The sequence below is a fragment of the Oncorhynchus mykiss genome, chromosome 30, assembly GCF_013265735.2.
Source record: "Oncorhynchus mykiss isolate Arlee chromosome 30, USDA_OmykA_1.1, whole genome shotgun sequence".
NCBI classification, from domain to species: domain Eukaryota; kingdom Metazoa; phylum Chordata; class Actinopteri; order Salmoniformes; family Salmonidae; genus Oncorhynchus; species Oncorhynchus mykiss.
Window position 1 is genome coordinate 6296383 of NC_050570.1, and position 26678 is coordinate 6323060.

Genomic DNA, 26678 nt, shown 5'->3' on the forward strand with positions numbered 1-26678 from the left:
ACTTTCTCTGCAGCACTCCACCAATCAGGCCTTTATGGTAGAATGGCCAGACGGAAGCCACTCCTCAGTAAAAGGCACATAACAGCCCGCTTGGAGTTTGCCAAAAGGCACCTAAAGGACGCAGACCATGAAAAATAAGATTCTATGGTCTGATGAAACCAAGATTGAACTCTTTGGCCTGAATGCCAAGCGTCACGTTTGGAGGAAAGCTCCACCATCTCTACGGTGAAGCATGGTGGTGGCAGCATCATGCTGTTGGTCGTTTTTCAGAGGCAGCGACTGGGAGACTAGTCAGGATCGAGGGAAAGATGAACAGAGCAAAGTACAGAGATCCTTGATGAAAACCTGCTCCAGAGCGATCAGGACCTCAGACTGGGGCGAAGGTTCACCTTCCAATGGGACAATGACCCTAAGCACAGAGCCAAGACAACGCAGGAGTGGCTTAGGGGACAAGTCTCTGAATGTCCTTGAGTGGCCCAGCCAGAGCTTGGACTTAAATCCGAGAGAACACCTCTGGAGAGACCTGAAAATAGCTGTGCCGCAACGATCCCCATCCAGCCTGACAGAGCTTGAGAGGATCTGCTGAGAAGAATGGGAGAAACTCCCCTAATACAGGTGTGCCATACTTGTAGTTTCATACCCAAGAAGACTCAAGGCTGTAATCGCTGCCAAAGGTGCTTCAACAAAGTACTGAGTAAAGGGTCTGAATACTTATGTAAATGAAATATTTTGGTATTTAAAAAAAATGTAAATAATTTTTTTGCAAACATTTCAAAAAAACTGTTTTTTCTTTGTCATTATGGGTTATTGTGATGTCATTATGGGGTATTGTGATGTCATTATGGGGTATTGTGTGTAAATTGATGGAGGGGGAAAAAACAATGGAATCCATTTTAGAATAAGAATGAATGTAACGTAACAAACTGTGTAAAAAGTGAAGGGGTCTGAATATTTTCCCAAATACACTGTATACAAATTACTCACAGTTCAAAACAAAAGACAACAAAACGAAAACCATAAATACTTATTTAAAAATACTGGTTTGCATTTGAAATGGCATCCTATTCCCTATATTTAGTGCACTTCGTTTGACCAGGCTCTATGGGTCGACCCTATGGACCCTGATGAAAAGTAGTGCACTATGTAGAGAATGAGCATCCATTTGGGATGCGTCCAATAACAACATTAGCCCAACATCTCTACGGTAGTAGGCTGGTCTTTGCTCTCTAGCCAGTCGAACGAGGAGTTCACAGTATCACTACATATCTGCTGAAACAGAGGATCGTTCTTCAGCTCTTCCAGTGTGGCGTCTTCGTACTGTTCTTGCTGCTGATTGGACGGATTGAACAGGAGGTTGGCGTCCAGTGTGTTCAGGTCAGTGATGCTGTTGGAAAGGTCGGAGGTCAACCTGATGTCATTGGTGAAGTCGGACACCACGGCGGCATTAAGCTCTGACGCCACCTGACCGACCAGTTGAGAGCTGGGGTTGAGGCCTTCAGCGTCAACGTTGAGGCCGTCGTCACCTAACAGGTCTTTAACAGTGTTGTTGAAGTCTAGCTGTTGCTGGGCGTCATCGTCCTGCTGCTGCTGGGTGGGGGTGGGCTGGAGGAGTACCTGGGACTGGGTCTGGAGAAGCTGGAGCTGGGGATGGGGACTCTGGAGCAGTCTAGCCTGGGATTGGAGCTGGGTCTGGGTCTGGAGAAGCTGGAGCCCACCCTGGAGCTGGGGGCTTTGGAGCAGTCTAGCCTGGGATTGGAGCTGGGTCTGGGTCTGGAGAAGCTGGAGCCCACCCTGGAGCTGGGGACTCTGGAGCAGTCTAGCCTGGGATTGGAGCTGGGTCTGGGTCTGGAGCTCTTGGAGGCCCTGGATCTGCTGGAGCTCCAGATCCACATTCTCACCAGGACCTGATTGTGCTTGGTTGTCTCCAGAGGAGAAGCTCACCCCACCCCCGCCTCCTCCAGCGCTGGTGAGGTAGCCCCCATGCTGCTGGAGGTCGAAGGAGGCAGGGCTGGAGCTGACGGTCTGCAGCTGAAGGTGGGATTGGTGGGTGTTACCTCCTCCCCTTCCGGTTGTGAAGCTCCCATTGGTGGCCTGGCTCTGAGACTGGGTCTCCAGCATCTGGGTGAGGTTCATGCGGGCAGTGTAGTTGGAGGGGAAGTTGTTGATGCCCAGGCCCCTGACTGTGTCGTCCACGCCAGAGTCCATCTTACTCAAGAGGACGTTGGTGATCTTATTGGCATTACTCTGGTTCTGTCCCTGGATGGCCTGCATCTCTACAGGAAGCAGCTCCATCTCCACAACGCTCTGCATCATGATGTTTAAGGGCACCGATTGGCTGCGCTGGGCCATGCTGTGGAGGTTACTGCCCACCGATTGGCTATTGGACAGGAAGCTGAGTATCTCGGAGGAGGTCATGGGGGAGCTGAAAGGGGAGACGACCAATTGAGTGGTTGTGCCAGTGCCGCTGAAGGTCCTCTGGCGCACGGCGGGGCTGACGCTACGGCAACGGAACGTCCCGCCCCCCGACGATGAGGCTCCGCCCTTGTTGTCTAAAGGGGCGGGCACAGCAAATCTCTCATCCTGTTTGGTTGGAGTGTTGGTGGGCGTGGTCGACACGCTGGTCATCTGCTGTTGCACCGGGGAGATGGGAGAGAAGTGTTCGCCATCCTGCAGTCTGGACTGAGACTGGAAAGACTGGCCACTGTGGCCCGGAACAGCGAAGGCGTGCGGCTTACGGAAATGGTCATCCACTAGATCCTGGTAACTAGGCAGGAGTCCACCAAGGCTGTGGTTAGAGATGGATAACCCAGACCCTGGCCCTGCTCCGACTCCTCCAGTAGCTTCAGTACCACTACTGTTGTAGCGGTTGTTGATCCACTCCAGTTTAGCCTTATCTGGGTGCGTGGCCATGGGTCTCTGCATGGGCTTGATGGGACTGGAGGAGACAGACACCACGGAGGCATCGTGGTAACCCCCTGCCATGCTGGAGTTGATAGGGGTGAAGGCAAACGGGTTCCTGCACTCCACAGGGCTGGGCGGAATGCCGCTAGAACAGTTAGACAGAGCGCTTATAGGGGTGTGTCGGCCTCCTAGAGGCCCCTCCACGGGCGTGATAGGGGCCATGCTGTGATGGCAACAGGGGCTCTCTCTGGTCAGCCCGTGCCCACCGAGAGTCATCTCGGTGGGGGTCGGGGTTGGAGTCGGGGTGGGAGTCGGGGTGGGAGTCTGGATGGGGGTTGTGCTGCTATGGGCAGACTGGTAGAAAGAGGAACTATCCCCCTGGTGGTGAGTGTTGAGGATGGACCCCTGGGGGCCCCCAGGCTGTCCCTGGAGAGAGATATTATCCACACAGCTACTGAACAACGGCTGGAGGCCCTTCAGCTTCATCTGTTCCTCCATCTGAACCAGTTCCTCCACTATGCTGTCCTGGGTCATATCGTCATCGTTAAAGGAGAAGTAGTCCATGGTGGAGCCGTGCTGGGAGGCTGAGGAGGCAAAGTCCACCATCTCCTGGTGAAGGCCAGATAACTGATCAGAGGAGTCTGAGGTCTGGGACATGATGTTTGGGAGTTGGTGTTGGTTCATGGTGGAGCCCAGGGCCTGCTGCTTGGTGTGGTCTGCTGGTATCTAGAATTGAAAAAATCAGAATAGAACTTTATTGACCATCAGAGGAGGGACAATGTTTCATTGACATTACCCTACAAGGATTATTTATTTATTTCACCTTTATTTAACCAGGTAGGCTAGTTGAGAACACCTTTATTTAACCAGGTAAGCTAGTTGAGAACAAGTTCTCATTTACAACTGCGACCATGGCCAAGATAAAGCTAAAGCAGTGCGACACAAAACAACAACACGGAGTTACACGTGGAATAAACAAAACATACAGGCAATAATACAGTAGAACAAAAATATATATACAAGTGTGTGTTCAAATGAGGTAGGCAAGAGGATGATTAAAAATGGTGCGTTACATTTTAAAATCGGTGTCCGGTGTTAAAATATTAACTTTTCTAAACTCTTATCTATTTAAAAACAATTAGCACTATACATAGACATAGAGGGGCCACACATATAAACTGTGTTGGAATACTCATACTAATTGCACTAACCTAAGTACTATTTGTGACATACATTGAGTTTGTAGTATGCTTATTGGTCAAAGAGCGGATGTAGTTAGTATGCCAAAAGTTCCCGGATGTCCTCCTACATTCACCAAAATACGAAGGACACAAGCAGTGGACACTATTTCCGTGCTTTTAGGGCCCATAATGCAATTCTTCATAAAAAATGGGCGTGGCTTCACAATGTTTTCAGATTTGAAGAAAATGGCGGAAAATATGCAGACTGACGAGAACGGATAGAAATTCAATTGCTTTAAATAAGTTTTCAAATAAGTTACCTTACACATTATGTTGGCTGACAATTTGTTAGCTATGCTAGCCTTACGAAACGCATTACAGTAGTATGTACCGGTATGTTAGCTAGCTACCTAACGTTAGTTGGCTACTAAGGGTGTGTTCGTAAATTCAGGCCTGCGTTAGTAAAATCAGAGCGTTGTCAGATTGTCCGTTTGTAAATCTGGCCGAAGAGTAGGGTTGATCCGAGTTTTCTGACCTCACAACAGGCAGTCAAGCACCCAAGCTAACTTTATAACGTTGGCTAGCATGCTAGCTTCTTCCAGACACAAATGAGAGAACACCTCTCTCTGACCATTTAACCCACCCTAGCAGAGCTGGTTAGGCAGTTGTTATGTTACCTAGAGCGTTGGTGACTGTAACTGTGCTGCTAGCAACAATTTAATTACGCTTTTTTGCAAACGTTTACTGACACCAGCCATATTCAACGGGTGTTGAGTGTTTGTAAATTTGTAAAAATGAAGTCGTAAAATGTCTAGCTAGTAATTTGTTATGCTAACAAGCTAGCAATAAGTTGCATAGCAACAGCATTAACGTCCGGTAGACCGACGAACCGCTAGTACGCTCAACTGAAAGGATACCGTTCGTTTACAGTATACTAATAGTATGTAGTATATACGCATTAAGTATGTAGTACACAGTATGGGTATTCGAACACAGCTATAGACTCACATTCTGACTGAAGGTCTGTTTCTGCAGCTCTTCCGGCTGCCCCGCAGCTGACTCCTCCCACATTGTGCTCTTTATATCCCCGATCACAGAGACAGAGGCCTCAGATTGTTGCTGTGATCCTACCGCCATCACAGAGACAGAGGCCTCAGATTGACACTGTGCTCCTACCGCCATCACAGAGACAGAGGCCTCAGATTGTTGCTGTGCTCCTACCGCCATCGCTGAGACAGAGGCCTCAGATTGATGCTGTGCTCCTACCGCCATCACAGAGACAGAGGCCTCAGATTGATGCTGTGCTCCTACCGCCATCGCAGAAACAGAGGCTTCAGATTGATGCTGTGCTCCTACCGCCATCACAGAGACAGAGGCCTCAGATTGATGCTGTGCTCCTACCGCCATCACAGAGACAGAGGCCCCAGAGTGTTGCTGCTGCTCAGACACTGTGGTGGTGGTGCTATCAGGGGCTGCAGTGCTGCTGGTGTGACTGCTGACAGTGCTTAGTGTTAGTCCTCGAGAGGACGGGTCTTCGCGTTTCACTACCAGCAACGAGGAGACCTGTGGCTTCACACTGACGACAGCCTGCGAGGAAGAGAGGGAGGAGATGTCTGCGTTCGTGACAGGCGAGTCGGACAGCGCCAGGATCTTCGTGGGCATTAGGTGTTGTTTCACTGTCACTCGACAGGGGGCACTCTCAGGTCTGGCAGGAGTGCCAGGTCTAGCTGGAACCCATGGTTTGGGGTCAAAGGTCACACTCAAAGGCTGCTGGGAGATGAAGACGCGCTTCACAGGGATGACGTGGGAGGAATCCAGCCCGGGGCCGGCCCGCTTCCTGGGGCTCTTGACCCCAAACGAGGAGTCTTTAGGGGACAATAAGGTAACAGCCGACGAGCCATTGGACGAGGAGGACATTCCGCTGACGTTAGGAGTATTTTGATTGGCCGAGGGAGCAACAGTCAGATACAAAGGACTTTCTTGATGACAGGTGGTGGCGATGATGCTCTTATTGCTGTCCTGCTGAGGCCCCGCCCACTTGATCGCTGCATTGGTGGCAGCAGCTGGAGGAGAGGTGGAGGAGAATGAGACGCTTTTGGTCCTAGCGGTCACTCTGTCAGGTCCTGGTGAGCATTTGACCATAAGCGAGGGTTCGCTGGCCGCCCGGTACTTGGTGGCTCTCTCTGGACCTTTGGCCCCACAGGGGGACTGCTTTATGGTGCTCCGTTTATCAGAGTTACAGCCCGGGGTATTATCAGTGATGATGGCCTCAGGGACCACTGTGGGAATAGGGGTGGAGGGTGGGGCGCCAGGCCATGCTGCAGGGGACTGGGGGGTGGCTGGGGCTGGGGGGCCTCCCTGGCTCTGTCCCTGTTGCTGAACCTCCTCTAGGGCAGCGATGGTGGTAAAGGTGGTGGTGGTGGTGGTGGTTCCCACCCCGGCCGAAGCTGGCCTGAGGACCATACTGTTACTGCTGGTACTGAGAGTGTTGCTAGGGGCCAGGGAGATGGCGGTCATCTTGACAACGTGGTGGGTCTTCATGGGGCTGTTTGTGATGAGCAGGGTGGGGGGCGAACGCAGGGTGATGGCCCCCGTGGCTGAGGGCTTGGGGAGGATCTGGGGGTACCTGTGGTTCCAGGAGATGGAAATAGATTAACACAAACTACAGATTTCGTGTTAATTAATGTCTATTAGACAGTGTCAATTTAACCAGCAGAACAATAGCGCATTGCCCTAAACCTTACCTTAACCCCGCTGAAACTATACCCAACTTAACCCTTGTTCCTGAACCTTAACCTTACTTAATTTGAACTCTATGCCTAACCTTAGGTTTTGGTTCTGACGGTATAGTTTATACTTCCTTATTATTATGGTTGTTACCTGTGCCTGGCCAGGCGGTCGCCCACGGGGCTGGCTGAGATGTTTTGGGGAGTCTTCGGGGACTGCCTGTGGGTCAGAGACTGGGTGTGGGTGACCACCTGGAAGTTGACCGTTGGCAGGACCTTCCCCTCGGCGGATCCCACTGGGCTAGGGGAAGTCATCAGCTGTCTGCTCCTCTGGACCTGCAGGGGGGGGAAACGGACACGGTGGAACATGTTCGATTAGGGAATTATGACTATTAGCATTAAACACGAAAAATACTTATAGGAAAAACACTTATCTGGTTTATTTCTGTGTCTTTTTTTTTGACTACGTAGTGTTTATAACCTTTATTTAACGAGGCAAGTCGGTTAAAAACAAATTATTATTTACAATGACGACCTACACTGGCCAAACCTGGACTAACAGTTATCAATCTTGTCTGATCTGTGTGCGTACAGTTGAAGTGGGAAGTTTACATACACTTAGGTTGGAGTAATTTAAAACTTGTTTTTCAACCACTCCACAAATGTCTTGTTAACAAACTCTAGTTTTGGCAAGTCGGTTAGGACAGCTACTTTGTGCATGACACAAGTAATTTTTCCAACAATTGTTTACAGAAAGATGATTTCACTTATAATTCAGTGTATCACAATTCCAGTGGGTCAGAAGTTTACATACACTAAGTTGACTGTGCCTTTAAACAGCTTGGAAAATTCCAGAAAATTATGTCATGGCTTTAGAAGCTTCTGTTAGGATAATTGACATCATTTGAGTCAATTGGAGGTGTACCTGTGGATGTATTTCAAGGACTACCTTCAAACTCAGTGCCTCTTTGCTTGACATCATGGGAAAATCAAAAGAAATCAGCCAAGACCTCAGAAAAAAAAGTGTAGACCTCCACAAGTCTGGTTCATCTTGGGAGCAATTTCCAAACGCCTGAAGGTACCACGTTCATCTGTACAAACAATAGTACGCAGGTATAAACACCATGGGACCACGCAGCCGTCATACTGCTCAGGAAGGAGACGCGTTCTGTCTCCTAGAGTTGAACGTACTTTGGTGTGAAAAGTGCAAATCAATCCCAGAACAACAGCAAAGGACCTTGTGAAGATGCTGGAGGAAACAGGTACAAAAGTATCTATATCCACAGTAAAACGAGTCCTATATCGACATAACCTGAAAGGCCGCTCAGCAAGGAAGAAGCCACTGCTCCAAAACCACCATTAAAAAGCCAGACTACGGTTTGCAACTGCACATGGGGACAAAGATCATACTTTTTTGGAGAAATGTCCTCTGGTCTGATGATACAAAAAATAGAACTGTTTGGCCATAATGACCATCGTTATGTTTGGAGGAGAAAGGGGGATGCTTGCAAGGTGAAGAACACCATCCCAACCGTGAAGCACGGGGGTGGCAGCATCATGTTGTGGGGGTGCTTTGCTGCAGGAGGGACTGGTTCACTTCACAAAATTAATGGCATCATGAGGGAGGAAAATTATGTGGATATATTGAAGTAACATCTCAAGACATCAGTCAGGAAGTTAAAGCTTGGTCACAAATTGGTCTTCCAAATGGACAATGACCCCAAGCATACATCCAAAGTTGTGGCAAAATGGCTTAAGGGCAATAAAGTCAAGGTATTGGAGTGGCCATCATAAAGACATGACCTCAATCCTATAGAAAATGTGTGGGCAGAACTGAAAAAGCGCGTGCGAGCAAGGAGGCCTACGAACCTGACTCAGTTACACCAGCTCTGTCAGGAGGAATGGGCCAAAATGCACCCAACTTATGTGGGAAGCTTGTGCAAGGCAACTCGAAACATTTGTCCCAAGTTAAACAATTTATAGGCAATGCTACCAAATACCAATTGAGTGTATGTAAACTTCTGACCCACTGAGAATGTGATGAAAGAAATTAACGCTGAAATAAATCATTCTCTCTACTATTATTCTGACATTTCACATTCTCAAGTGGTGATGCTAACTGACCTAAGACAGGGATTTATTACTAGGATTAAATGTCAGGAATTGTGAAAAACTGAGTTTAAATGTATTTGGCTATGGTGTATGTAAACTTCCGATTTCAACTGTGTGTGTGTGTGTGTGTGTGTGTGTGTGTGTGTGTGTGTGTGTGTGTGTGTGTCTGTGTGTGTGTGTGTGTTAATAACCCCTTCTTACCGTGATGGGACTGGAGACAGCTGCCACCACTATACCAATGGTAGGTTGTGGTGAGAGCAGAGCAGGACTTCCACAAGGGATAGCTGGCCCTGGGGTGCTGGCCTCGGTCCTCCTGGCCTGGTTCTGTCCCTGGGCCTCTCCAGGCAGGGGGGACTGGAGCTTCTGCTCCTGCTGTTTCTTCTGGATCTTTCTCTGGAGCTGCTGCTTGGCGTCTACCGAGGGAGAGGCCAGCGTCTTCACCTGCGGCTGGAAGGACGAGGCCTCGGACGTGGGCACGAACGCAGAGGTTGGCGTGGGCGTCTTTAGACCTGGTGAGACATACAGATGAGAAGTAACCAATACTTTTCAGAGTCAACACACCTGAGAGTTTAAAACGTTTTTTGAATCTTCAGAACTGGCGTTAGACTCCGTCACCCAAAACATTACATCTTCAACTGGAGCCTGATACATGAGCAAGACAGTTGAGCCCCTGTTGACAGCTGAGTCCCCTGTTAACAGCTCAGTCCCTGTTGACAGCTGAGCCCCTTGTTGACAGCTGAGCCCCTGTTGACAGCTGAGCCCCTGTTGACAGCTGAGCCCCCTGTTGACAGCTGAGCCCCCTGTTGACAGCTGAGCCCCCTGTTGACAGCTGAGCCCCCTGTTGACAGCTGAGCCCCCTGTTGACAACTGAGCCACCTGTTGACAGGTGAGCCCCCTGTTGACAGCGGAGTCCCCTGTTGACAGGTGAGCCCCATGTTGACAGTTGAGCCACATTGACTGCGGTCATCCTTACCACCATCACCATTAGCCATGCCTACCTGTACCTTCCATACCACCATCCTCATTAGCCATGCCTACCTGTACCTCCCATACCACCATCCCCATTAGCCATGCCTACCTGTACCTTCCATACCACCATCCTCATTAGCCATGCCTACCTGTACCTCCCATACCACCATCCCCATTAGCCATGCCTACCTGTGGGAGCCCCAGTCATGACGGTGAGGGCAGCCATGGACTTGGTTCCTATGTAGTGACTGTTGAGCAGGAAGCGAGCCAAGTCCTCCACGGCATCAAACTGTCTGCTGAGGACCTTCTGAGCCCACTCACACACCAAGCCACAGGCCGCTGAGCGCATCTCATCCTCCGCACTGGGAGACTGGCCCGACGACGGCTCCATTAACTCACACTGGGGGGGAGATGAGGGAAGAGGGTTAGTAGGGAAAAGGTCCTTCAGATCTGATATCCTGTCTGGGGTTAGGGTGGATCTACTTGGGTCAATTCCATTTCAATTCAGATCTAAACTGAAATTCCAATTTTCCTAAACTTGCTTTTCAATGAGATTTGGAATTAGAATTTCAGTTTACTTCCTGATTTGACTGAATTGAAATGGAACTGACCCCAACTCCGATGAAATAGAACTGACCCCAACTCTGATGAAATGGAACTGACCCCAACTCTGATGAAATGGAACTGACCCCAACCCTGATGAAATGGAACTGACCCCAACCCTGATGAACTCACCCCGTCATCTGATTTTTGTAAGTCCAGGTTGGGCAGAGAAGGCATGTGAACAAAAGCTTTCTTCCTCAGTCCACTATAACAGTATTTAGATTTGCCTCTCATGCCCAGGCGGCGAGCCTTCATGTTGGGAAAGACGTTCTTCATGATCTTTCCAAAGTCTGCAGCACTCAGTGGGTGGTAGGCAAGACTGTCACAGTAGCTCCTGAAACATATTCACAACATGATAAACATGCATTATGACAATACAATCTGTAGTACAGGAGGCTCCCTTAATTAGGGAGGACGGGCTCGTGGTAATGGCTGGAGCGGAATCAGTGGAATGGTATCAAATACATCAAACACATGGTTTCCATGGTTTCCAGGTGTCTGGTGCCATTCCATTTGCTCCGTTACAGACATTATTATGAGCCGTCCTCCACTAATATGTACATGTATTATCACAATACTGTACATGTCATTCCTAGCCACTGTATTTCTGCCACTGCACTGCTGATGTGAAAAGGGCTTTATAAAATACATTTGATTGATCTGAACAGTTAACAGAAAGAAACACACTAAAGTTAGATGATTCTCTAGTGAATAATGTGTAAACAAATCCCCCTTTTTAACTACTAACTGCTACTATGAACAGCTATTACTAAATACAGCTGCTGCTACCTCTAACTACTACTACTACTGCTACTATTAACATTAACTACTAGTAACTACTACTACTACTGCTACTATTAACATTAACTACTAGTAACTACTACTACTACTGCTACTATTAACATTAACTACTACTAACTACTACTACTACTGCTACTATTAACATTAACTACTAGTAACTACTACTGCTACTGCTACTATTAACATTAACTACTAGTAACTACTACTACTACTGCTACTATTAACATTAACTACTAGTAACTACTACTACTACTGCTACTATTAACATTAACTACTAGTAACTACTACTACTACTGCTACTATTAACATTAACTACTACTAACTACTACTACTACTGCTACTATTAACATTAACTACTAGTAACTACTACTGCTACTGCTACTATTAACATTAACTACTAGTAACTACTACTACTACTGCTACTATTAACATTACCTACTACTAACTACTACTACTACTGCTACTATTAACATTAACTACTAGTAACTACTACTGCTACTGCTACTATTAACATTAACTACTAGTAACTACTACTACTACTGCTACTATTAACATGACCTACTACTAACTACTACTGCTACTATTAACATTAACTACTAGTAACTACTACTGCTACTGCCACTATTAACATTAACTACTAGTAACTACTACTACTACTGCTACTATTAACATTAACTACTAGTAACTACTACTGCTACTGCTACTATTAACATTAACTACTAGTAACTACTACTACTACTGCTACTATTAACATTACCTACTACTAACTACTACTACTACTGCTACTATTAACATTAACTACTAGTAACTACTACTACTACTACTACTATTAACAGTAACTACTAATAACTACTACTACTACTGCTACTATTAACATTAACTACTAGTAACTACTACTACTACTGCTACTATTAACATTAACTACTAGTAACCACTACTACTACTACTACTATTAACAGTAACTACTACTAACTACTACTACTACTGCTACTATTAACAGTAACTACTACTAACTACTACTACTACTGCTACTATTAACATTAACTACTAGTAACTACTACTACTGCTACTATTAACATTAACTACTAGTAACTACTACTACTACTGCTACTATTAACATTAACTACTAGTAACTACTACTACTACTGCTACTATTAACATTAACTACTAGTAACTACTACTACTACTGCTACTATTAACATTAACTACTAGTAACTACTACTACTACTGCTACTATTAACATTAACTACTAGTAACTACTACTACTACTGCTACTATTAACATTAACTACTAGTAACTACTACTACTACTACTGCTACTATTAACATTAACTACTAGTAACTACTACTACTACTGCTACTATTAACATTACCTACTACTAACTACTACTACTACTGCTACTATTAACATTACCTACTACTAACTACTACTGCTGCTACTATTAACATTACCTACTAGTAACTACTACTGCTGCTACTAACACTGCTACTGCTACTAACATTACCTACCTCTAACTACTACTACTACTGCTACTATTAACATTAACTACTAGTAACTACTACTACTACTGCTACTATTAACATTACCTACCTCTAACTACTACTACTACTGCTACTATCACTGCTACTGCTACTAACATTACCTACTACTAACTACTACTGCTGCTACAACTGCTAATACCGCTACTAATACTGCTGCTACTACTAACTACTACTGCTAATGCAACTGCTACTACTACTAATGCTACTGCTACTAATACTACTGCTAATGCTACTACTACTGCTGCTAATCCTACTGCTACTAATACTACTGCTGCTAATGCTACTACTACTACTACTGCTGCTACTACTACTGCTACTAATACTACTGCTGCTAATCCTACTGCTACTAATACTACTGCTGCTAATCCTACTGCTACTAATACTACTGCTGCTAATGCTACTACTACTACTGCTGCTACTACTACTACTGCAACTAATACTACTTCTGCTGCTACTACTAATGCTAGTGCTACTACGACTACTGCTGCTACTACTACTACTACTGCTGCTGCTGCTACTACTACAACTACTACTACTACAACCACAACCACTACTACTGCAAGTACTGCTACTACTACTGCTAACACAACCACTGCAAGTACTACTACTGCTACTAATGCTGCTGCTACTACAACTACTACTGCTACTAATGCTGCTGCTACTACAACTACTACTGCTACTACTACTACTACCACGACTACAACTACTACTACTACTACTAATACTACTACTACTACCGGTGCTACTACTACTACCGCTGATACTACTACCGCTAATACTACTACTACCGCAACTACTACTACTAACGCTGCTACTACTACTGCCGCTACTACTACTACTGCCGCTACTACTACTACCACTACTACAACTACTACTAATACTACTACTAATACTAGTACTACTAATACTGCTGCTACTGCTACTACTACCAATACTAGTACTACTACCGCTGCTACTACTACTACCGCTACTACTACTACTACCGCTGCTACTACTACTACCGCTGCTACTACTACTGCCGCTACTACTACTACTGCCACTACTACTACTACTACTACCGCTGATACTACTACCGCTAATACTACTACTACCGCAACTACTACTACTAACGCTGCTACTACTACTGCCGCTACTACTACTACTGCCGCTACTACTACTACCGCTACTACTACTACTGCCACTACTACAACTACTAATACTAGTACTACTAATACTGCTGCTACTGCTACTACTACTAATGCTACTACTACTACTGCTAATACTCCACTCAAGGGCTGCTTTCCCAGACACAGTTTAAACCTAAGTCTAGAAAGCACTTTCAATGGAAATTCTGTACTGAGAACGTAGGGTAGGGTTTCAAAATAAATAAATTCCCATTTCCAGAAATCCTAGTTGGAGGATTCAGGATGACCTGCTTATTGTCTTTTGACTCCGGGAATCTATGTACAGGTCATACTCACTTGTACTCGTCGTACACCTCTTGCTTAGGCAGTGATGTCTCAGGGTGCTCCTCTAGGTGATTGCGGATCCAGTTGAAAGCGTACATCTGCTGTGTTCGGCTGGACGACATGCCACTCTGGTCACTGAAACGGTTTCAAGTTACAACGACACAAACTGGTTAGTGGCGAAACAATAGTCTCCGATTTTATTTTGATTTCTTGCAATAAATTGTGTGTGTGTGTAATGTAGTAACCATAGTCCAGGAGTGGAGGCTCTCTGATTCTCAGTCCTAGTGATGTTGCAGTGTTGGAGGGTTGCGGTGACGGGTAGACAGACAAGAGATTAACATTTTTTTTTTTAAATACAATTAAGGACATAGAAAACAGGGTATAATAGCAAATCAATCACTATACTAGTATCGCTTCATTAATGATACAATTAAACAATTATATTAACGGACATCAGCATAAGATCACAAGACCGAGAACGAAGTGGTGAATTTTGATGCAAAAGGAATTGTAGACGCTTTCTTTTCAAATGCACCGAAATATGAATACAGCCTGTGATGAAAAAAAAAACAGCTGAGGTAAAAATTATACTATCAGGTCACAAATGTTTTTTTTTAATCCAAGACAAATTGAAAGTCACCACAATCAACACAGCAATAATAATAATAATATAGGTTACAAACGACAATGAGATACAGAATAAGTATTCACACCCCTTTGACTTTTCCCACATGTTGTTGTTGTTACAGCCTGAATTTAAAATGGATTCCATTTAGATTGTGTGTCATTGGCCGACACACAATACCCCACAATGTGAAAGTGGAATTACCTTTTTTAGATATTTTTTTTTTACAAATTAATTAAAAATGAAAAGCTGAAAATGTCTTGAGTCAACAAGTATTCAATCCCTTTGTTATGGCAAACCTAAATAAGTTCAGGAGTAAAAATGTGCTTTAACAAGTCCCATAAGTTGGATGGACTTTTGAATGACTACCTCTGTTACGGTGCGTGAATGAGGACCCAAAAGCGAATTAACGTAAACAGAGCTTCTTTAATAACAAAACATACGTAGGCTCAGATGGACCGGCAGATTCCGACAGGACAGGACAAGGTTGCAGCAAACATGACGATAGTCTGGTTCAGGCATGAAAAACACAAACAAGAATCCGACAAAGACAGAAACAAAAACAGAGAGAGATATAGAGGACTAATCAGAGGGAAAAAGGGAACAGGTGGGAAAAGGGGTGACGAGGTAGTTAGGAGGAGACAAGGAACAGCTGGGGGAAAGAGGGGGAGAAAAGGTAACCTAATAACGACCAGCAGAGGGAGACAGGGTGAAGGGAAAGGACAGAAACAAGACACAACATGACAATACATGACAGTACCCCCCCACTCACCGAGCGCCTCCTGGCGCACTCGAGGAGGAAACCTGGCGGCAACGGAGGAAATCCTCGATCAGCGCACGGTCCAGCACGTCCCGAGAGGGAACCCAACTCCTCTCCTCAGGACCGTACCCCTCCCAATCTACTAGGTACTGATGACCACGGCCCCGAGGACGCATGTCCAAAATCCTACGGACCCTGTAGATGGGTGCGCCCTCGACAAGGATGGGGGGGGGGGGGAGACGAGCGGGGGCGCGAAGAACGGGCTTGATACAGGAGACATGGAAGACCGGGTGGACGCGACGAAGATATCGCGGAAGAAGAAGTCGAACTGCGACAGGATTAATGATCTGAGAAATACGGAACGGACCAATGAACCGCGGGGTCAACTTGCGAGAAGCGGTCTTAAGGGGAAGGTTCTGAGTGGAGAGCCAAACTCTCTGACCGCGACAATATCTAGGACTCTTAGTTCTACGCTTATTAGCAGCCCTCACAGTCTGCGCCCTATAACGGCAAAGTGCAGACCTGACCCTCTTCCAGGTGCGCTCGCAACGTTGGACAAAAGCCTGAGCGGAGGGGACGCTGGACTCGGCGAACTGAGATGAGAACAGCGGAGGCTGGTACCCGAGGCTACTCTGAAAAGGAGATAGCCCGGTCGCAGACGAAGGAAGCGAGTTGTGGGCGTATTCTGCCCAGGGGAGCTGTTCTGACCAAGACGCAGGGTTGCGAAAAGAAAGACTGCGTAAGATGCGACCAATAGTCTGATTGGCCCGTGCTGCTTGACCGTTAGACTGGGGGTGAAAGCCGGAAGAGAGACTGACGGAAGCCCCAATCAAACGGCAAAACTCCCTCCAAAATTGAGACGTGAATTGCGGACCTCTGTCCGAAACGACGTCTGACGGAAGGCCATGAATTCTGAAAACATTCTCGATGATGATTTGTGCCGTCTCTTTAGCAGAAGGAAGCTTAGCAAGGGGAATAAAATGAGCCGCCTTAGAGAACCTGTCGACAACCGTAAGAATAACAGTCTTCCCCGCTGACGAAGGCAGTCCGGTGACAAAATCTAAGGCGATGTGAGACCACGGTCGAGAGGGAATGGGAAGCGGCCTGAGACGGCCGGCAGGAGGGGAGTTACCGGACTTAGTCTGCGCGCAGACTGAACAAGCAGCCACGAAGCGACGCGTGTCATGCTCCCGGGTGGGCCACCAAAAACGCTGGCGAATGGAAGCAAGCGTACCCCGAACGCCAGGATGGCCGGCTAACTTGGCAGAGTGAGCCCACTGAAGAACGGCCAGACGAGTAGGAACGGGAACGAAAAGAAGGTTCCTAGGACAAGCGCGCGGCGACGGAGTTTGAGTGAGTGCTTGCTTTACCTGCCTCTCAATTCCCCAGACAGTCAACCCGACAACACGCCCCTCAGGGAGAATCCCCTCGGGGTCAGTGGAGGCTACTGAAGAACTGAAGAGACGAGATAAAGCATCAGGCTTGGTGTTCTTAGAGCCCGGACGATAAGAAATCACGAACTCGAAACGAGCGAAAAACAGCGCCCAGCGCGCCTGACGCGCATTAAGTCGTTTGGCAGAACGGATGTACTCAAGGTTCCTATGGTCAGTCCAAACGACAAAAGGAACGGTCGCCCCCTCCAACCACTGTCGCCATTCGCCTAGGGCTAAGCGGATGGCGAGCAGTTCGCGATTTCCCACATCATAGTTACGTTCCGACGGCGACAGGCGATGAGAAAAATACGCGCAAGGGTGGACCTTCTCGTCAGAGAGGGAGCGCTGAGAAAGAATGGCTCCCACGCCCACCTCTGACGCGTCAACCTCGACAACGAACTGTCTAGTGACGTCAGGTGTAACAAGGATAGGTGCGGATGTAAAACGATTCTTGAGGAGATCAAAAGCTCCCTGGGCGGAAACGGACCACTTAAAGCACGTCTTGACAGAAGTAAGGGCTGTGAGAGGAGCTGCCACCTGACCGAAATTACGGATGAAACGACGATAGAAGTTCGCGAAGCCGAGAAAGCGCTGCAGCTCGACGCGTGACTTAGGGACGGGCCAATCAATGACAGCTTGGACCTTAGCGGGATCCATCTTAATGCCTTCAGCGGAAATAACAGAACCGAGAAATGTGACGGAGGAGGCATGAAAAGAGCACTTCTCAGCCTTCACAAAAAGACAATTCTCTAAAAGGCGCTGGAGGACACGTCGAACGTGCTGAACATGAATCTGGAGTGACGGTGAAAAAATCAGGATATCGTCAAGGTAAACGAAAACAAAGATGTTCAGCATGTCTCTCAGGACATCATTGACTAATGCCTGAAAGACAGCTGGAGCGTTAGCGAGGCCGAAAGGAAGAACCCGGTATTCAAAGTGCCCTAACGGAGTGTTAAACGCCGTCTTCCACTCGTCCCCCTCCCTGATGCGCACGAGATGGTAAGCGTTACGAAGGTCCAACTTAGTGAAAAACCTGGCTCCCTGCAGGATCTCGAAGGCTGAAGACATAAGAGGAAGCGGATAACGATTCTTCACTGTTATGTCATTCAGCCCTCGATAATCTATGCAGGGGCGCAGAGACCCGTCCTTCTTCTTAACAAAAAAAAACCCCGCTCCGGCGGGAGAGGAGGAGGGGACTATGGTACCGGCGGCAAGAGCTACAGACAAATAATCTTCGAGAGCCTTACGTTCGGGAGCCGACAGAGAGTATAGTCTACCCCGGGGGGGAGTGGTTCCCGGAAGGAGATCAATACTACAATCATACGACCGGTGTGGGGGAAGAGAGGTGGCCGTGGACCGACTGAACACCGTGCGCAGATCGTGATATTCCTCCGGCACCCCTGTCAAATCACCAGGCTCCTCCTGTGAAGAAGAGACAGAGGAAACAGGAGGGATAGCAGACATTAAACATTTCACATGACAAAAGACGTTCCAGGAGAGGATAGAATTACTAGACCAATTAATGGAAGGATTATGACAAACTAGCCAGGGATGGCCCAAAACAACAGGTGTAAAAGGTGAACGAAAAATTAAAAAAGAAATGGTTTCGCTATGATTACCAGAAACAGTGAGGGTTAAAGGTAGCGTCTCACGCTGAATCCTGGGGAGAGGACTACCATCCAGGGCGAACAAGGCCGTGGACTCCCTTAACTGTCTGAGAGGAATGTCATGTTCCCGAGCCCAGGTCTCGTCCATAAAACAGCCCTCCGCCCCAGAGTCTATTAAGGCACTGCAGGAAGCTGACGAACCGGTCCAGCGTAGATGGACCGACAAGGTAGTGCAGGATCTTGAAGGAGAGACAGGAGTAGTAGCGCTCACCAGTAGCCCTCCGCTTACTGATGAGCTCTGGCTTTTACTGGACATGAAGTGACAAAATGACCAGCAGAACCGCAATAGAGACAGAGGCGGTTGGTGATTCTCCGTTCCCTCTCCTTAGTCGAGATGCGGATACCTCCCAGCTGCATAGGCTCAGCACCCGAGCCGGCAGAGGAAGATGGTAGTGATGCGGAGAGGGGGGCAACGGAGAACGCGAGCTCCTTTCCACGAGCTCGGTGACGAAGTTCAACCCGTCGCTTAATGCGAATAGCGAGTTCAATCAAGGAATCCACGCTGGAAGGAACCTCCCGGGAGAGAATCTCATCCTTTACCTCTGCGCGGAGACCCTCCAGAAAACGAGCGAGCAAAGCCGGCTCGTTCCAGCCACTGGAGGCAGCAAGAGTGCGAAACTCAATAGAGTAGTCTGTTATGGATCGATTACCTTGACATAGGGAAGACAGGACCCTGGAAGCCTCCTCCCCAAAAACAGATCGATCAAAAACCCGTATCATCTCCTCCTTAAAGTCCTGATACTGGTTAGTACACTCAGCCCTTGCCTCCCAGATTGCCGTGCCCCACTCACGAGCCCGTCCAGTAAGGAGAGATATGACGTAGGCGACACGAGCAGTGCTCCTGGAGTAAGTGTTGGGCTGGAGAGAAAACACAATATCACACTGGGTGAGGAACGAGCGGCATTCAGTGGGCTCCCCAGAGTAACACGGCGGGTTATTGATTCTGGGCTCCGGAGATTCGAAAGCCCTGGAAGTGGCCGGTGGATCGAGGCGGAGATGGTGAACCTGTTCTGTGAGGTTGGAGACTTGGGTGGCCAGGGTCTCAACGGCATGTCGAGCAGCAGACAATTCCTGCTCGTGTCTGCCTAGCATCGCTCTCTGGATCTCGACGGCTGAGTGGAGAGGATCCGAAGTCGCTGGGTCCATTCTTGGTCGGATTCTTCTGTTACGGTGCGTGAATGAGGACCCAAAAGCGAATTAACGTAAACAGAGCTTCTTTAATAACAAAACATACGTAGGCTCAGATGGACCGGCAGATTCCGACAGGACAAGGTTGCAGCAAACATGACGATAGTCTGGTTCAGGCATGAAAAACACAAACAAGAATCCGACAAAGACAGAAACAAAAACAGAGAGAGATATAGAGGACTAATCAGAGGGAAAAAGGGAACAGGTGGGAAAAGGGGTGACGAGGTAGTTAGGAGGAGACAAGGAACAGCTGGGGGAAAGAGGGGGAGAAAAGGTAACCTAATAACGACCAGCAGAGGGAGACAGGGTGAAGGGAAAGGACAGAAACAAGACACAACATGACAATACATGACAACCTCATCTTTGTACCCCACACATACAAATTATCTGAAAGGTCCTTCAGTCGAGCAGCGAAAACACACATTCAACCAGAAACACTATGGAGGTTATCCAATGCCTCGCAAAGAAGGGTATCTATTGGTAGATGGTTAAAAATGTAATAAGCAAACATTGAACATCCCTTTGAGGATGGTGAAGTTACTAATTACACTTTGGATGGTGTATCAATACACCCAGTCACTACAAAGATACAGGCATCCTTCCTAACTCAGTTGCCAGAGAGGAAGGAAACCGCTCAGGGATTTCACCATGAGGCCAATGGTGATTTGAAAACAGTTAGAGTTTAATGGCTGTGATAGGAGAAAACTGAGGACGGATCAACAACATTGTAGTTACTCCACAATAATAACCTAAATAACAGAGTTAAATGAAGGAAGCCTGGTCACAATACAAATATTCCAAAACATGCATCCTGTTTGCAATAAGGCACTAAAGTAAAACTGCAAAAAATATGGCAAATAAATTAACTTTATGTCCTGAATACAAAGCGTTACGTTTGAGGCAAATCCAACACAACACATCACTGAGTACCACTCTTCATATTTTCAAGCATGGTGGTGGCTGCATCATGTTATGGGTATGCTTTTCATCGTAAAGGACTTGGGAGGTTTTTAGGATAACAATACATGGAATAGACAGGCACAGGCAAAATCCCAGAGGAAAACCTGGTTCAGTCTGGGAGGCAAATTCACCTTTCGGCAGGACAATAACCTAAAACACAAGGCCAAATATATACTGGAGTTGGTTACCGAGACGACATTGAATGTTCCTGAGTGGCCGAGTTACAGTTATGACTAAAATTGTCTTGAAATTCTATGTCAAGACTTGAAAATTGCTGACTAGCAATGATCAACAACTTGACAAGAGCTTGAATTTTTTTTTTTTAAGAATAATGTGCAAATATTGTGCACTCTCAGTGTGCAAAGCTATATAGACTTACCCAGAAAAATTCACAGCTGTAATTGCTGCCTAACGTTCTTCTAAAAAAGAATTCACTCAGAGTTGTGAATTTAGATATTTCTGTATTTCATTTTCAATACATGTGTTTTCACTGTCATTATGAGGTAATGTGTTATAGGTGGGTTAGAGAGAGAACATTTTTTTTTTAAATCCATTTTGAATTCAAGCTGCAACACAACAAAATCTGGAATAAGTCACGGGGTTATGAATAATTTCTGAAGGCCAACTGTATCTGTCGCTTGATGTAATATTTGATGTATTTTGAATTGTCTAATCAAATACAACTAAATCAGAGAAAAGGGGGGAAGACGTTACCTTTTATCAATGCCATTGTTGGGACCAGAAGGCAACTTAAGGTAGAGGTAGAGTTTCTCGATGTCTGTAAACTTCTCAACATCTTGCTGTAAAATGTACAGAGCGCGGTATAAGAGAGAGAGAGGGGAAACATACTATGTCTGTCCCATCAAAACATGTTTTTATCTCTGTGACCATGGGAACCATGGAATCCGCTTCTCTGTCACTGCCAGTTAGTTACCTACCTTAGTTGAATGTACCTGATTGTAGCCAAGTCGCTCTGGATAAGAGTGCTTCCTAATGACTCAAATGTAATGTAAATGTAGCCTAGATATTATGATAATCAACAACAACAAAAAACACTACGCATGTTGCATATAGAGATGCTGTCAGCGGGCACACTGACAACACGTCTTTGATTTCCACATCACAACAGACTCCACCCTAGCTCCTTTTCAATTGGCTTCTAATAATGGAATTCATCTCACCTCTTCCTCTTCTATTTGCCTCTTTGTTGCTAGGGGAACCCATACTTATAAACGAGGTGAGAGTTGTCAGCCAATCAGCGGAGAATAAAAAAAAAACAATTTACTGGACTCCACCACTACCAGCATGCCATGTGCTTGTTAGCTTCCGCCTGCCACTGTCTTTTCTAACAGTATAGGCTAGCTATAGTCTGCTTTCATTCTGTTATGATTGACACAAGTAGGTCTAACCTTACATATTAATTGGGTCCTAATATGGACATGACAGGGGCGGCAGGGTAGCCTAGTGGTTAGAGCGTTGGACTAGTAACTGGAAGGTTGCAAGTTCAAACCCCCGAGCTGACAAGGTACAAATCTGTCGTTCGGCCCCTGAACAGGCAGTTAACCCACTGTCATTGAAAATAAGAATTTGTTCTTAACTGACGTCAGATGTCAGCTAGTTAAATAAATAGAGTCTAATTACCCACTAAACCCAGGGGTCAAACAAAAGTAATGGTTCCAATAGCTTTTATCCACCCTTAATTTTTAAGAGGATTTTAGAAACACTTAAAATAAGGGCCGTGTTTCGTGTAGGCTGACGTTTTGATAACCTTGTAAATCTCTCTAGGAAAAGGTGACTTTTATCAATATATTTTCCTGTATTTACCCCCCCACAAAAAAAAACGAATTAGCTGATAAAGTGGCTATGATAAAGAACTACAAATGCCATGATAGTCTGGACGAGACAGTTGAATCGAGGCAAAGGTAAGAATCTCTGGATGAACTATGTTAGCTAAATTTAGTAATTAATAAGTTGGCTAAACTCCACAGAATTGTCAATGTAAGGAACTGTCTTGTGCAAGTTTTAAATTGACACAACACCTGTTAGCAAAGATGTCAGCTAGAGATGACGTGCAGGAGCTTGTAGTAGTTTTTACTAGGCAAGTTTTTACTAGGCAAGTCAGTTAAGAACAAATTCTTATTTTCAATGACGGCCTATGGAACAGTGGGTTAACTGCCTGTTCAGGGGCAGAACGACAGATTGTCAGCTCAGGGATTTGAACTTGCAACCTTTCTGTTACTAGTCCAATGCTCTAACCACTAGGCTACCCTGGTGGTGTCTACCGTGATGCTAATTTGCATTTTCAAATCTGAGAGTAAATAGAACCTAATATATTGATAAAAGTCACCTTGTCCTAGATAGATTTAAATGTTTATCAAAATGTCATGCCAGGGTGAGCCTACACGAAACACGGCCCTTATTTTAAGTGTTTCTAAAATCCGCTTTGGGAAAAATGATTGGAACCATTTCCCTGTTTGACCGCTAGGCATTATGGGTATTATGACGCACTTCATGTTTAGACTGCATGACGACATCAGTCCAGCGCTAAAACAGACAGAGATAGGAGGGTGAACAGACAGACAGACACTCTGCCATGCTCTCAATGTTGACACAGACAAGGTAGCTACATCGTAATAAAGCCAGTGATCCCTTCAGGGTTGGGGTCAATTCCATTTCGATTCCAGTGAATCCAGAAAGTAAACAAAATTCCAATTCCAAATGGTCCTTATTGAAAAGCATTGAAGAGAATTGGAATTTCAGTGTACTTTCTGAATTGGAATTTAAACGGAATTGACCCCCAACCCTGGATAGCTTATAAGGCTTATGAAGCCTTATAAGCTATGAAGGTTCATACATGCTTATATCCAGTTATAAAGCATCATACCTGCAGCATTTAAATAAAGTGTTACTGAAAGACAGTAATATCTGAGACATATTCTTCACAAACACACGAGGAAGTCAATAGCGATTGCTAAAAATTGGTGCACACCGGTACATGAGCACCTTTAACTAAAAGCTGAACTGTGGTTTTTCACGCCGCATCAAAGCCGATATATTAATAACAACTCTACTCACCAATATGTTGTCCACTTTTGATTGTACAGATTTGCTACAATGAGAGAGAGAAAGAGAGAAAGAATGGGAGATATTTACGGAGGGGGAACAAGACAGCAGCATAACATGTTCTCAAAAGTCCTCAATCTCACATAACAAAATGTTGTATGCATCTCAAATGGACCTCTTTCTCCCATGGCCTACCTACAACCTATGCACCTGTGTTGAACTGATAGGTGCTAGGGCTGGGCGGTATAACATTGTTTACCTTGTCCCGCTATTGATGCACGGACCGGTTTGGGTTTTCACTTTACCTTCTATAACTGTATTTGAATGTTTTGGTTTGTTAAATGTCATATGCCATGTGTAACATACATATATATATATATATATATTTTACACCGTTACCTGAGTCATCCCTCTCCGTTCTCTTTCTCTATCCGTGCCGCCTTCCACACAAACCTAGCCCCGCCCCCCGCCACTCAAGCAGCGCATTTGTTGTTGCTTGACCACGAGACACTTGCGTTCAATCTGCATGTTCAATGCAGCACATGCAACAATGTTGAAGGCAACGATGCTGCTTCCACTTTACTTCTTAATATAAATCCACCAGCGTTCTATAATTACACTATTAGTTTGTGTTTCTTACATCTGCAAACGGCTAGCTTGTCTTTTCTTAGCCAATTTTAGGTAAATCGTGTTAGCCGCTAATCGTTAGTTAGCTGGCTAGCTAGCTAATAAGATATACTGAGTCAGAGCAAACGTAGCTAGCCTGATACCAGTGATGGTGTAGGCCTAAATCAGCATGTTGCTTGTGCAACAGTATATTTTAAATCAAAGAGGAATAGGCAAAGCATGAATATATTGGCTACATGATGAAACATTTAATGTAGCCAGAGATTATAGGGTCCCTTAGGAAACACTGACCAACACTTTGGTTCATGCCCTGTAACAATAACTCCTCCCTGGCATTTTCATTCATTGTCATGTCAAATGCTGTATTCAAAGTGCCCACTATAATTTATATCTATATTTTACCCCCTTTTTCTCTGCAATTTCGTGATATCTAATTGGTAGTTACAGTCTTGCCCCTTCGATGCAACTTCCATTCAGACTTGGGAGAGTCAAAGGTAGATAGCCATGTGTCGTCCGAAACGCGACCCTGCCAAGCCGCACTGCTTCTTGACACACTTCCCCCTTAACCCAGAAGCCAGCCGCACCAATGTGTCAGAAATGGATGGAAATACAGAAAATTATTTTGGGTTGAAGTTGAATTGAACAGTATAAACCAAACAGAATGGAGAAGACCCCCATTGAAATCACTTAGAATGTATGTGATGTCACACTAGGCACTACTCATAAAGAATAATTAGAACTTTTTATTATTCAAAAAAACATAAAATACCATCATACTGTCAAAAATATTAAACATACCTTGATATGATATTTTGGGCATATCGCCCAGCCTTAACAGGTGCAATGTGGTGAATATTCCACCTTGCCATGGTAGATTTATATCATATCAAATCCTTTCAGATCTCCACAATGCAGTGCATTTGGATCTAGGAATGTAAATTTTTTTGACAGGTCTCATTACCAAGAATATGGAACAGTACATGTTATACACAAAGACTGTATTCAATGACATTATGGATCATTTGTGTCAGGGACCTCTACCTTTGGCTGACTATAATCATATTTGCAGATGTATGTATGTATTTACCTGTTATTGATAATAGACGAGTGTCAGTACATAGGACTCATTGGGCCTCCTTTGGCTATGCATACATAATTATAACCATGTAGCTAACTGTCATGATGTAGCTAGCAGGCTACATAGCTTGTGTAGTTAAAGAGCAATACATTTTTCAATATGTCTGGTAAATTGTCTAGCAAGCTCGGCTAACTAGCTAGCAGCAATTATTTCACAGCCAGCCCCAGCAACAAGGACAGACAACCAAAATTAGCTAGCTAGCGAACCTAAACTCAATTCATATTCTACTACTAGCTAACGGTTAGCTACTTAAATACACACCAATGTAGTTAGCTATTAGCTAGCTACATATTGATTAGCAAACGAATCGAAGACCTAAACGAGAAGGCGTGAGTTAAGGTAGAAGACAGGCGAGACCCCGAGCTGTCATCATTTTGTAGCTGTGCAGCACCGTAGCTAATTTATAAACTAGTCAAGTGGAGTGTGTGGGGTGAGTGTGCATTGACCATTGAACGCATTAATATATATCTTACCAAATTGAATTCTTTATTTTGTACTGCAACGCATTGGCCTCGGGGCCCTGTAGTCCTGGTACTAACGTTGGAAGAGAGCCCAATCCCGAGTTGGGCTTCAGCTGACCAGGTTGTTGTTGATCATCATCATCGGCCATCACGATGATATTCTCGTTGAGCGGAGGTGGGTTGGTCGGGGTCTAACAAATAGGCCTCATCCTGTTTATACCTTGATATAACGTTGGTTCCCCGGCTGTGGTAGTGCATGCATGACGCCAGAGCCGAGTACCCACCGTTTGATGATGAGGATCGTATGAGCTAGGTCAACCTACTGGATCGACGATAGACCATGACGGTTACGACTATGACTTGTCTGCACTTGACATTTTATAAAAGAAAACAAACGGCATGCGGGAATACAAAAAGCATTATTTCGCAGAGAGAGGCTGGGCACTGCTGCAAACAGCGAGCACGCCTGCTGCA

The 26678-nt window shown here is 45.6% G+C and overlaps 1 protein-coding gene across 1 annotated transcript; it reads right to left on the minus strand.

Moving 5' to 3' along the window:
- Positions 1-850: 850 nt before the first annotated feature.
- LOC110521207 (DNA-binding protein RFX7) lies at positions 851-26678 on the minus strand. The gene is made up of 11 exons (XM_036968422.1): positions 26217-26678; positions 23991-24024; positions 21630-21715; positions 14528-14563; positions 14295-14417; positions 10625-10826; positions 10079-10289; positions 9122-9429; positions 6963-7144; positions 5091-6708; positions 851-3627 (listed from the first exon to the last, which is right to left on the minus strand). Exons 1-11 carry the CDS (start codon positions 26351-26353, stop codon positions 1186-1188), a joined length of 5379 nt encoding a protein of 1792 aa, XP_036824317.1. The 5' UTR covers positions 26354-26678; the 3' UTR covers positions 851-1185.